We start from the raw sequence: 13,743 nt of genomic DNA on the forward strand, positions 1-13,743 counted from the left end.
TAAGCAGGTGGTTGGACTAGAATGGGTATCAGCAACCTGCGGCTCCGGAGCCGCATGTGGCTCTTTGACCCCTGTCCTGCGTCTCCCTGCCAACCCGGTCATGCAACCTGCTCTCTGTCCCAAGACACTGACCCAACCTGGCCGTGGACGAGACCAACCTCGCTAACATGAGGACTGGTGGGGTGGGGAATGGGATCCAGGAGGAGGGTACGATGGAAAGGGGGACAGGCCTGCAGCTGAGGAACGAGCATGAGCCACAGTGGCAACTTCCCCAAAGATTACCCTCAACCTCCTCCTCATGCGCCCCCCTGGCTGGCTGTTGCGGGACCAGGAGGATGCGCATGAGTGGGGATACCTCCTCAAGTGAATGGCCAGGCTTGGCCAAAGCACAGCAAAGGTGCGTGGAGCAGGCAGGTTGACCAGCTGAGGGACAAGTATCTTTAGTGAGGGCACTCTGGCTTTCTCCAAGCCTGATCCCCGGAGTGGGCATGCAAGATTCGGTGGGGCCTTGCCCCCTTTTCCCATGCCCTGAGCTTCTTTACTCCTCCAGCTTAGCAGTGCCACCAGCCACGTTGATTGAAAAGCATCCTCCATGCGGATAAGTCCCCTGTGTGAGATTTAAAATTGCCCAGAGAACACTTTTCAATCAATGCCACCAGTGGCACCGCTCCACTCACTAGCAGAGGGTATCCCCACAAGAAAGAGAGAGAGAAATAAGAGAGGAAAGGGAAGAAAGAGAGAGAGAGAAATGAGAAAAGAAAGGAGAAGGAGAGGAAAAAGAGGAAAGACCCTACACCATTTCTGACAAATGGCGGTCCAATCTCTTCTTGAAAGTCTCAAGTGATGGCGCTCTCACAACTTCCGAGGGCAAGCTATTCCACTGGTTGATTGTTCTCACTGTCAGAAAGTTTCTCCTTATTTCCAGGTTAAATCTCTCCTTGTTCAGTTTCCATCCATTATTCCTTGTCTGGCCTAGAGGCGCTTTAAAAAATAGCTTGACCCCTTCCTCCCTGTGGCAGCCCCTCAAATATTGGAAGACCACTATCATGTCTCCCCTGGTCCTTCTCTTTACTAGACTAGCCAAGCCCAGTTCCTACAACTGTTCTTTGTATGTTTTAGTCTCCAGTCCCCTAATCATCCTGGTTGCTCTTCTCTGTACTTTTTCTAGAGTCTCAACATCTTTTTTATAATGTGGTGAACAAAACTGGATGCAGGTGTGGTCTTATTTTAATCTTAAACTATCCACTATTGACCTCACCCCATTCGTAAGAGGTCTGTAAGGGGCATGCATAAGCGCACCATCGTGCCTATTGTCCCTGTCCTATTGTCCCCATTTATTCGTACCTATTTCCTGTATTCTTACTCATGTTTATACTTATACCTATTATCTTGTAAGTGATTGACAAATCAAATAAATAAATAAAAAACTTCTCTGCCTCCCAAGTCCCGGGTGATTGTCTGGGTCTTTTTTTTTTGTTTTTGTTGCCCTGTGCAGGAGAACAGAGCTGGAAAGCAGGTTAGTGGGGTGGGGAGGGAATGGGGATTTTGCAGTATCCTTCCCCCTCGAGTGGGGAGGGAATGCAGATTTTACAGTATCCCTCCCCTGCCATGCCCACCAAGCAATGCCCGCCAAGCCTCGCCATGCCCACAGAACCGGTAGTAAAAAAAAATTGAATCCCACCACTGAATGTCTCCCCCTTCAAACCCACATGACCTCCAGGCCGTAAGGACAGAATCTCAACAACCTCCCTTGGACAGCCCAGAATTGGAAGATCTAAAGGCAGAGATTAAAAAAAAAAAAGGAGGGAGGAGAGCCTAGAATTCTCACCACGGGCTTTTCTCACCTTGAATTTTGGGATGAATCCCCATAAAAAACAGAGCCCAAGATAGGGTGAAAGCTATTGTGTCCGTGCCTGTGAGGAACAAGTCAACAATAACTTGGATCAAATTGTCTTCATGAAAAGTTGAGGTGGTGTCCTTTTTCTCCTGTGGATCGGATGAACAAAACAAAACTGAAGTCCAAGATATTCAGAGTTAAACAGCCTTAATTCCAACCATTGTACAGCACTGTCACTTCGGAGAAGGGATTCATGACCACTGTATTACCGTGTTTCTCACATAATAAGGCTGGGCCTTGTTTTTTTTTTGAGCCTCGAAAAGACGGCTAGGCTGTCTTTTCGGGGGTGACTTAATTCCCCCCCTTGCATCCTCGCCAACAGCCACTCCTAACGGGTGATCATGGCCAAGCACAGAGAGCTCCCTACTCCCACCTTTGCTGCAGACACCTTTGGCACCCGCCGCTGTTGCTTTCCCTTCTGCCCATTACACCGCCACGTTTGGAGCTGCCGCTTCCGTGTTTGGAGTGCCGCCACCATTTGGAGCTCCAAACGCGGAAGTGGCAGCTCCAAACATGACGGCGGGCGATCTTTTTATTTTGGTTCGCGCGAAGTTCAGAGCGAGCAAGAGAGGGAGACTGCAATGCCTCCATCCGAGATGGCAACCTCACTAGTGGATCACAACGTGGCTGGAAGCCCGAATCGGCGGGATACGATGGCGATCTTTTTGGAGCGAGAGGAAAGGGAGAGAAGAGTTGCAAGGCGTAATTTGCAGGAGGAAGTGGGTGTACCCCATGGCAGGGAGCCCAAGGAAGAAGGGCTGGTAGGCAACGGAGGCGTCCCGTAGCTCCGGAAGCAGCCTAGAGACGCGCCCGGGAAGAGGCGCAGATGCTGCCTTGTAGTCCCCAAGCCAACTGCATGCACCGCCTTTAGTTATGTGCGCTCCGTGCTTTGGGCATCTCCATGTGATCGCAACCCTGTCCTTTCCACCTGGCGCCCTTGCTGCTTTCTGGCTCTTTAGCAACCGGCTTCGTGTTTGGAGCACTGCCGCTGTTTGGAGCTCCAAATGGTGGCGGAAGCTCCAAATGCGGAAGCTTCAAACATGACGGTGGGCAATCTTTTTATTTTGGTCCACGCGAAGTTCAGAACGAGCATGAGAGGGAGACCGCGATGCCTTGCTAAAGAGCCAGAAAGCAGCAAGGGCGCCAGGTGGAAAGGACAGGGTCGCGATCACACGGAGATGCCCAAAGCGCACATAACTAAAGGCGGCGCACGCAGTTGGCTTGGGGACCACAAGGCAGCATCTGCGCCTCTTCCCGGGCACGTCTCTAGGCTGCTTACAGAGCTACGGGATGCTCTCCGTTGCCTACCAGCCCTTCTTCCTTGGGCTCCCTGCTATGGGGTACACCCACTTCCTCCTGCAAATTACGCCTCGCAACTCTTCTCTCCCTTTCCTCTCGCTCCAAAAAGATCGCCATCGTATCCCGCCGATTCGGGCTTCCAGCCACGTTGTGATCCACTAGTGAGGTTGCCATCTCGGATGGAGGCATCGCAGTCTCCTCTCTTGCTCGGTCTGAACTTCGCACGGACCAAAATAAAAAGATCGCCCGCCGTCATGTTTGGAACTGCCACTTCCGCGTTTGGAGCTCCAAATGGCAACGGCACTCCAAACACGGAAGCGGCAGCTCCAAACGTGGTGGCGTAATGGGCACAAGGGAAAGCAACAGCGGGGGTGCCAAAGGTGTCTGCGCAAGGTGTTTGGTGGGAGTAGGAGCTCTCCGCCGCCATGGTGGCGGCTGGTGGCGAAATTCCTGCCAGCCGGGCGCTCCTAACGGCAAGTCTCCCCGCCTTTCCCCCTTATTTTGCATATTTTAAAATAGGCCTAAATTTGGGGGGAGGGGCTTAATTTGATTTTATGCCCAAAAAACATGCTGGGCCTTCCTATTGGTGGAGGTCGTATTGTTGGAGAAACACGGTATACCCCAAATCTATCCACAAGATGAGGAACAGGATCTTCTTAATAGATCTTAATACATATTGGAGAATATATTTTTTGTATCCTAAGCCACTTAGGGCTGTGCAGTCCAGTTTTAATATTTAAATTGAACTTGATAGGTGATAGCAAACTATCCAGCACTTTGGGGATCATTGTTATATGGCTCCATTTAGCTACTTCACTTAAGGACTGAGTAGTTTCCTCCATAGAGTGCATTGCAGTTAAGAAATCAAGAGGGTTTTTTTTAGGGCAGGGATCCCTGAAGCTAAGTTACTCTAGTGTAGTTACAGACATAGCTAGAATCCCAGCAGTGGGATTCTACCAGTTCGGACTGGTTTGGGTGAACCCCTTGTTCTGATGTTCAGCTCGCTCCGAACCAGTTCTCTGTGATGAGGAAGTCAGACCGCCCGCCCGTCCGTCCCTGCTCTTTCCTTGTGCTTTATGCCTTTGTTTAGAGCACAGCTGATTCACGCGGCAGAGCAGTTGGCCATGCCTCAGCTGTTTTCTTCACAGAGGCTGCAGTTGAATGTAAGTATGGGCTTGCCTTTTTTAAATGCAAAGTGCACACGTGATCACCAAACCGGTTGTTATACCAATGGAATCCCACCCCTGGCTAGAACCCCAGCTGGGACTGAGCGGGTGTTCATATTTATGACAGTCCTGGGGTCACGGGATCCCCTTTTGCAACCTTCTGGCAAGCAAGCTCAGTGGGGAAGCCAGATTTGCTTTATAACCCTCTGACTAACTTAATGACTGCAGTGATTCACTTGACAAGTGTGGCAAGAAAATGGGGCAAAACTGACTTAACAATTGTCTTGCTTAATAGCAATGGGAATTTGGGGCTCGGTTGTGGTCATAAGTCAAGGACTATCTCCTGTAGTTGCATTTTCAGACTGGATTCAAGGAAGGGGTTCAAGTGAGGCAGACTTTTCTTTTGGCAAGAATGCCTGGCTCACTCTTAGCCTGAGAATTCTTTTCTCACAATATGTCTATCTTACCTGGATGGATTATCTAATCCAGGGGTGTCAAAGTGGATTTCTTCGAGGTCCAGATCAGCATTGTAGTTATCCTTTGTGGGCTGGCTGGGGAGGGGGGGGGCAGATGGGATGGACACCTTCTGCAGCCCCCTGCTGGCCAAAATGGGGTAGGGGGGCCTCGCAGCCATACTGCACCCTGTTTTGGCCAGCAGGGGGCTGCAGGAGGCTGTCCAGGGCATGGGAGGGGCTTGTGTGGCCTCCCCGTGCCCCATTTTGGCTGACAGGGTGCTTCAGGCGGCTGTCCAGACTAAAAATGGGATGGGGGGGCGCATCGCTGCCAGAGGCACCACGTTCAGCCTGTTTTGCTATTTCCAGGCCGGCCCCACAGGCCAAATTTAAGCACCCCGCCGACCTTGAGTCTGACACTCCTGATCTAATCTAACACTGCCTTTAGGTAACTGTTAAGCAGCTGGTGGAAAGGAGAAATAGAAGCAAATGCTAGCAACACTGTATATTCCAAATTTGTAGATGGCCACCCAAAAATATCTTCTGAACAGAACTCTCACTGCTATTCTCTGCCACCCATCCTCTGTGCTTAACTGCCACTGGGTGGCAGTCATGTACAAAAGAACAGATCTACCATAGCACTATTGTGTCCTATCTGCATGGAGAACAAGACATTTATCCCAGAGCTCCGGTGGCGCAGTGGTTGGAATGCAGTACTGCAGGCTAATTCTTCCAACTGCCTGCTGCCAGCAGTTTGATTTTCACTGGCTCAAGGTTGACTCAGCCCTCCATCCTTCCGAGGTTGGGAAAATGAGGACCCAGATTGTTGGAGGGCAATAGGCTGACTTTGTAAACTAGTTAGGGAGGGCTGTAAAGCACTGTGAAGCAGTATATAAGTCTAAATGTTATTGCTATTATCGGCAGGCACATGGCCATGCCCACTTCAGCGTAACCCCACACACACACACACACCACAGCCGATCCACTCCAGGTGTTCCTCCTCGGCTGGCCCTCCATTGACAGCCATTTGTCCAAAATGGTGTAGGGTCTCCCGATTGTGTGTGGGGTTGGATTAGATGACCTACAAGATCCTTTCCAACTCTGATTATCTATTAAGTGTTTTTCCAAAAGGTAACTGGACTTTCTTATTTTTTTTTCCTTGAAAACATTTCATATCTCATTCAGGAAACTTTTTCAGTTCAGTTCAGAAGCTTCTTGGATGAGAAGCAAGATGTTTTCAAGGGAAAAAAGAAAAAAGAAAGTCTGGTTGTCTTTTAGAAAAACATATTCATGATGGGCCATATGCATTAACTATGTTGAATTCAGTTCAGTTTGTCTTGCCTTGAAATTGTGTCTAGCCAAATTCTAGTTTTTTAATTCTGCTCTTCCTGCTCCTACATTGGAAAGAAGTTTTATATCCCTGTGCTACTGGGCTAAGTTCAATGTTTTGGGCTCGGTGAATCAAAAACTAGGTAGGCCCAAGCGGGTTTTGCACATTAAAACATGGAAGCTTACATCATCCATGTGAGCTAAATAGAAGTCAACGTAGCTTTGTGGTTCATGAGAGGCCTGCGAATTCTTAGAATTTCCCATCTTCTTTTTGATATAAGAAATCATAAATTCAAAGGAGGAAACTGCCGTCTTGTGAGGCCCAGGGAGGTATTCCACAAGTGAAGGGAAGATGTTATACATCTGCAGGAAGAGAAATAATCTTAATTACAATTCTCAATAACCCTGATAGCTTGAACATGTAACATATAAGTCACCGTGTGGCATTCTCGGTGCTCTCTGTGCTTGGTTATTTGCTTGTAGATGTTTCATCTGAAATGGCATGTCGTCTGCTTGAGAAGCAGACCTCGAAGTTCCCTTCGAACTCTGCTATTCATCACCCAACTAGATAACACAATCTATATATGTATAAACGTGTGTGTGTTGTGTGTGTGTGTGTGTGTTCCAGCATAACTCTGGAACGCCTCGAGCAATTTCATCCAAGCTTGGTACACAGATGCCTTACCCTCTGGAAACAAATACTGTGGGAGTAAGATACCCCTAAAACCCCTCGGGGATATGTGCCTTAAAATGGCTTCTACTGTACAGCACAGTGGACTTGCCATGGTAACGGCTTCACAGTACTCCAGTACTCCACAAGGGGATTCCCTCAGCCCTCGAAGGAAATGCCAGGCAATTGGCCAAGCGCCATCAAAAAAATGAAACACCAGCATAGACAAGAAACTCCCAAGGAGAGGAATAGAAGACTTGCGACACTGCGCGAGAGACAGTACAAGAGTGTGAGTCCTGACTACAGGATTTTGCTGTCTAATATAGGGATAAATAAATACCCGAGCAATACCAGGTTATCATCTAGTGATAAATATAACTTATGCCTTGGTAAAAACAGACTTGGAATACACATCCAATTTTGGTCAGCACAATACAAAAAAGACTTTGAGACTCTGGAAAGAGTGCAGAGAAGAACAACAAAGATGATTTGGGGGCAGGGGGGACTGAAGGCTAAAACATATGAAGAACAGTTGCAGGAATTGGATATGTCTAGTCTAATGAAAAGAAGGACTAGGGGTGACATGATAGCAGTGTGCCTGTCAACTATAAAACGTGTATATAAAATGTTTTATGAGTTTCAAAGAGCAGGCAACAGTGTGGGATCGAAAGTACATTCCATTCATATTTTCTTCAAAGACTGATTAGATGGCTGAAGCTTCTGCCATGAAAAAAAAATCTAATTGGAGAGCATGATTGATGACTCTTGGCTACGGACGTTTTTCATTGGCTGATGCATGGGAGGCGGGAAGCAGGATCAAGGGTGACAGTGAATTACGTATCTCAGATTTCACTATGCCCAGCTTAGTGCCAGACGTAGAATGTTAACTTCAAACAAATCCTCTTTAGTTTTGGAAGTGTGGCTTGAGGCTCATGATTTAATTGGAGTAACTGCCGGAATCCTGACAGTGCCAATATTTGGGGGACTGCCACAAAGCACTAGAAGGCAAGACAAGAAGCAATGGATGGAAACTAATCATGGAGAGAAGCAACCTAGAACTAAGGAGAAATTTCCTGACAGTAAGAACAATCAATGAGTGAAACTGCTTGCCTTCAGAAGTTGTGGGTGCCCCAACACTTGAGGCTTTTAAGAAAAACTAGGCAGCCATTTGTCTAAACCAGGATAGGGGGCTAGACTAGAACATCTCCATGTTCCCTTCCAACTCTGTTATTCTGTATTCTGTATGATTTTCCCTCTGCATTTGAAGATATATTTATATCTGTGCTATAGATAGCATTGGACAAAATGGATCAATAAAGCATTCCAGGAAGTTATAAGGCCATGCATTCTAAGGCAATAAGAAGAGAGAAAAGCTTTCATTTACTTTATTTGCTTACCATTTCTCCAAAAGTACCTCGGCATTTTGTAATGTTATTGATGTGTTCAACAAGCCTTTGGAACATGTCATCCTCTCTGAGAACAGTTTCTCCAAAAACTGCTGTGTGGATCATTTGGGAGGCTGAATGCATGAACAGTAGGAAAGGATCCAGTGGTTGTCCTATACCCAGAAGTTAAAAATCTATTACAAACACAATAAAGCTGGTAGAAGGGAAAAAATATTCTGTAAAGCAAAATGCCTGCCATTGCTAAATAAACAGTGGGCAGCCAGAGAAAGACTACCTACCAGCTGCCACCTTATGATTGCTTGTGCTTTGCTGCCATGCAGGGACAGTTTGGCATGAATTCTGGGGAGGGTGAATGGGAGGGGGAGATACTTGGGGGAAAATGAAAGTAGCTGCCGAATTTCCTCAAGATGCTGCTTCAAGGTTACCCGGCTGGGAGAAGAAGGCAGCTGCATACCAACCTACATTTGAATTGACCATTCTGAAAACATCTTGCCTGAACCTGATTAGTTATGGAAAGGATCGATAATGGTAGGCAGTTCTAGGAAGGAAAAGGTGAACTTGGGGATTTTGGCATTCAATTCTCAGTACTGGTTATGCTTGACTACAATAGACTTCTAATAAAACTGCATCATTCCCACCGAATGGATCCAAGGATCCCTAACCTTTTAGCCATCAGCTACATACCCTTGGTCTGGGCAAAAGTTTTCACCAGCTGACTAGCCTCCTCTTGTATGTGCTGTTCCAGACCCTTTTTCATTGTTCCCAATTTCTGCAGGGTCGACTTTCCAAACTGTCTCTGCTGTTTCCAAGTTTTTCCATTGGAAAACATGATGCCTGAAGCAAACATGAGCCATCATTAGAAATGTATTATTTTTATTAGAGACATATTTCACTTTACATTGAGGAAATCACAGCCTCTCCTCCATTTTTCCCCACAGCAACAAGCCTGTACAGTAGGTTGGACTGAGAGTGATCAGCTCAAAATCACACAGTGAGATTCAGTGTGTGATGACCCGGGGTGTGGCACAAAGGCAACACAGCCAGAAAATAAGTATGAGTCCATTTATTTGCTCCAACTTTGCCCCCAATGTCCCGGTTACTTTCTGGCCTAGAGAAAAGCTCTCCCACGAACCTATAACAGCCTCTGGCTGCAGATATTCCAGTACAAACACTGTAAGTAGAATTACTGCAATCAATCACTCCAGCAGGAAAGATAATGAGTCCAATAATTCCAGCAAGGCAGATAATCACACAGAAGCACAACAATAATTCACACAAACAGAAGGAATGTCAGGAATGCAGGCTAACCTCACAATACTAGATGAATTTAGCATTTGTTCCTGACAAATGCCCCTCCCAAATGCTTCTCCTTTAAACTCCATCCCCAGATGTGTGCCTTGTGAAGGGAATCGGGGCCCTTTCCTTCCTCGTAAGCCACACAATCCACATTGCTCTCTCCTGCGTTCTTCCCTGTGTGCCTTAGGATGAGGAGGGGGTGGGCCTTGGTCTTCATCTGAACCCCATCTCCCTTTATTTATTTATTTTTTATTTATTTGATTTGTCCTTTCAATCGCAACATCTGATTGGATCTCAGTTATGGTGATCTTGAATATGAACCAGCAGTGTGCAGCCGCAACCAAAAAAGCTAACACGATCCTGGGTTGTATAAACAGAGGCATAGAATCAAGATCACATGAAGTATTAGTACGGCTTTATAAAACCCTAGTGAGACCACACCTGGAATACCGCAACCAATTTTGCAGTATTGCACAAAAAGATGTTGAGACTTTGGACAAAGGGTCAGAGAAGAGCAATTAAGATGATCAAAGGCCTGGAGACTGAAACATATGAAGGGCAGCTTCAGGATTTGGGTTTGGCTAGTCTAAGGAAAAGAAGAATTAGGGTGACATGATAGCAGAATTCCAGTGTTTGAGGGGCTGCCCCAAAGAAGAGGGGGTCAAATTATTCTACAAAGCATCAGAGGGCAGGATAAGAAACCATGTTTGGAAACTAATCAAAGAGAGAAACAACCTGGGATTAAGGAGTAATTTCCTAATAATGAGGACAATTAACCAGTGGAACAGCTTGCCTTCAGAAATCGTGGGTGCTCCATCGTGGGAGGTTTTTAAGAAGAGACTAGACAGTCACTTATCTGAAATAGTATAGGTTGAAGGGGGGTTGGACTAGAAGTCCAAGGTCCCTTCCAGCTCCTATTTTATTCCTATTCTATTCTATTCTATTCTATTCTATTCTATTCTATTCTATTCTATTCTATTCTATTCTATTCTATTCTATTCTATTCTATTCCTATTCTATTATTCCTATTCTATTCTATTCCTATTCTATTCTATTCCTATTCTATTCCTATTCTATTCCTATTCCTATTCTATTCTATTCCTATTCTATTCTATTCTATTTATTCCTATTCTATTCCTATTCTATTCCTATTCTATTCCTATTCTATTCTATTCTATTCCTATTCCTATTCTATTCTATTCCTATTCTATTCTATTCTATTCTATTCCTATTCTTATTCTATTCTATTCTATTCTATTCTATTCTACTCTCTTCTCTTCTACTCTACTCTACTCTGTTCTGTTCTATTCTATTCTATTCTATTCTATTCCTATTCCTATTCTATTCTATTCCTATTCTATTCTATTCAATTCCTATTCCTATTCCTATTCTATTCTATTCTATTCTATTCTATTCTACTCTCTTCTCTTCTCTTCTACTCTACTCTACTCTGTTCTATTCTATTCTATTCTATTCTATTCTATTCTATTCTATTCTATTCCTATTCCTATTCCTATTCCTATCCTATTCCTATTCTATTCTATTCCTATTCTATTCTATTCTATTCTATTCTATTCTATTCTATTCTACTCTCTTCTCTTCTCTTCTACTCTACTCTACTCTGTTCTATTCTATTATATTCTACAGCAAGATCTGAGACCTGGGTTCCAAAGCTTTGACCTATTCATCCTCAAAATCCCTATCTCCTGAAACCATTGAAGCCAGCCTACCCTAATCTTTCACCAAATATAAACATTCACATAAAGTTATCTTGGTGGCAATAAAAAATAAAGGTCTACCCCTGTATAAAAAGTCTGAAAGCAGCAAGCATGTGTTTTCTGTCTACTTACCCTTTCCACTTCCCAGAATTTTTGAAAAAGGAAACATTGGTCGCTGACACATTGCTTCAGAATTATTAATTAATCCATTTTTCATAGCTGTGAATCCAGTTAGCACAATCACCGGTGTGTGTCCTATCCAAAAGGTGAAGATGTTCCCGTAAGTGTCTCTAAGCTGTAAATGGGATTAAAATATTGGACAAAGACAGGGCAGGAAAAGAGTTAAGTGTTATGTGAAAAATATTGTTGCTTTCCAAATATCTGTGTTTATTCATTTCTTTGTTTAAAAATTATGTATTAAATATTACAGATATTACAGATAAAATGAATAAAAATAAAAGAGAAGGAGAAAAAATACAAAGCAGAAAAGTAAAAATAAAAATAATGAAATACTGTAAAAGAAAAATTGATGAAAAAATAAGAATATAACAAAAGAAAATAAAAGAAAAGAAATATAAAGGAGTAACTTCTTTCATCTAGCAAGTATAAAAAAATTGAATAGCTTATCATTTTACCTTAAAATACAACAAACTCTTCACATCACATCTCTTATCTATAAATAAATCCTTAAGCCCTCATCATTCAGTTCTCATCTACAAAAGTCCAACAAGGGTTACCAAAAATAATAACATACCTATTTTAACATTGTTCCAAAAAAAGCTACATTTATAATCTTTCCCTTTAGTTTTATCAATCTTGATCTTTTTCTTCTTTCTCCCTTTTCATCAAGTTTTTCTAGGAATGTGGTGGCTCATGTAGTAAGGATGCTGGGTTGGAAGTTAGCAAGCCCAAGTTCGAGACCCGAGTACTATCGTGGAGTGGGATAAGTTCCCGTTATTTGCTCCAGCTCCTTGATTGGGACATGAAAGGTGCCTCCACGGGCATCCCCAAACAACAGTGATATCATCAGATAATCATTTCAACCTGGAAGTGCCTTAAAAGTTGTCTCTAACACAAATGGGGGATCAAGTCCTTTTGAATTTTAACAAGTGTCCTTTGTAAATCCAATATAATAAAATTACCCAAATTGCTCTCCTGGTTGGTTAATTGGTTATACATTCTTTTCAATTATTAAAACAACAGCTTGTTTCCTTTGTAGACCCAGTATTTCATTTTGTTCCAAATCATTCTTGTGGCCTGTCATTTTTAAATTCACATTCAGATCTATTTCAGTCTTATCCAGTAAAACCTGTTCCTCTTCCATAACATCATTCACACAAAGCCTATTTATGATGGCAGACGTTGTTAAAATTAACTTCTGAGATCACTGTTCACATTTGTCCTCAGTATATTCAGTGATAAGGTATATTTCTCCATTCTGTGTTAAAAGGTCAAATGGTTAATTGTAATCCTTATTTCCTTTTAGCTATGGTATCCAATCTTCAAAGTCTCTTCCTATCACATTTTTTTTCTGAAATTCATAATATTGTGTGATTTTCCCACAGGAAGGATTCATTCATTTTATTTCAAAATTCATTTGAAGTCCATCTAGACTCTTAATCTATTTATTATTTGCCAAAAGCAATACTCCAGTGACCTTTATTTGCTGTTCACACTTTTGCTTAGCAAAAATTGCTAACTCTTTGAAATTTCTTTTGCTGAGAATTGAGGAAACTTACCCTGTGGATGTCATTTGCTATTCGAAAAGTTTTTATTATTTGAAAGCAGCTTAAAAAGCTATTCTAAAAGTGATTAAGGAATGAAGCTCAGCCATGTTTTATGTCTATGTACTGCAGGCTATATTACAGATGTGGACAGAGATGGAACCTCTTGGCTTCCAGCTTACCAGCCAACCATGAAAACCTTGGTTGCTGCAGCCTACTTGCAAGGAGCAGTGGTCCAAGATACATATGGGCAATCCCACGCTCTTTCCCTTCCCCAGAGAGATTTTGCCACCCTCTAGCTGGTCATCTTGGCCATAATGCCATCTTCATCCCTTCAGGGATATCCAGCTCACCATATCCTCATTGAAAGTCCACCAGTTATTCACTGCAGATACAGCTTTTTCAGTCCATATCAGAATTTTAAGGGATGGTGCAATACAGTGGTGGTATTCTACCGGTTTGGCCCGGTTCTGCCGAGCCAGTAGCAGCGATGAGCAGTGGAGACTAAACCACTTCTCTCCACTGCTCTGCTGTTGGGCTCATCCATCTGCCCTGGCTTCCATACTCAGCTTTATCCTCTGAATTTGAAGCGCAGCTGCTTTGTGCAGCATAGAAAAGTGCTGCACGGCAGGTGCTGAAGCGACCGGGATCATGCAGGCTTGCAGGAGGTGAGTTAGAATGCCTCTGCACCTATGCAAACACCTCTGCGACTGTGCAAAGTGCATGTTTGGTGTGCACACATGTGCAAAGTGTTTGCATGCACGCAAAGCATGACCACCAAGCCAT

General features: G+C 43.9%; 1 protein-coding gene across 3 annotated transcripts in view; it reads right to left on the reverse strand.

Moving 5' to 3' along the window:
- LOC113426090 (cytochrome P450 2J4-like) overlaps positions 1–13,743 on the reverse strand; it is a 32,995-nt gene that overhangs the window by 5,108 nt on the left and 14,144 nt on the right. The window contains exons 1-6 of one of the 3 annotated variants that reach the window (XM_087965520.1): positions 11,988–12,268; positions 11,366–11,528; positions 8,904–9,053; positions 8,211–8,371; positions 6,330–6,506; positions 1,845–1,986 (exon numbers count right to left, since the gene is read on the reverse strand). In XM_087965520.1, coding sequence (XP_087821646.1) covers positions 1,845–1,986; positions 6,330–6,506; positions 8,211–8,371; positions 8,904–9,053; positions 11,366–11,450 — 715 coding nt within the window. In that variant the 5' untranslated portion in view covers positions 11,451–11,528; positions 11,988–12,268. Of the gene's footprint in view, positions 1–1,844; positions 1,987–6,329; positions 6,507–8,210; positions 8,372–8,903; positions 9,054–11,365; positions 11,529–11,987; positions 12,269–13,743 lie in introns of those variants that run through there. The other 2 variants (XM_026688422.2, XM_087965521.1) reach the window with 2 other exon arrangements.

The sequence above is a fragment of the Notechis scutatus genome, chromosome 4 (assembly GCF_049901735.1).
Source record: "Notechis scutatus isolate UNSWTSFEM ecotype Mainland chromosome 4, rNotScu1.2, whole genome shotgun sequence".
NCBI lineage: Eukaryota > Metazoa > Chordata > Lepidosauria > Squamata > Elapidae > Notechis > Notechis scutatus.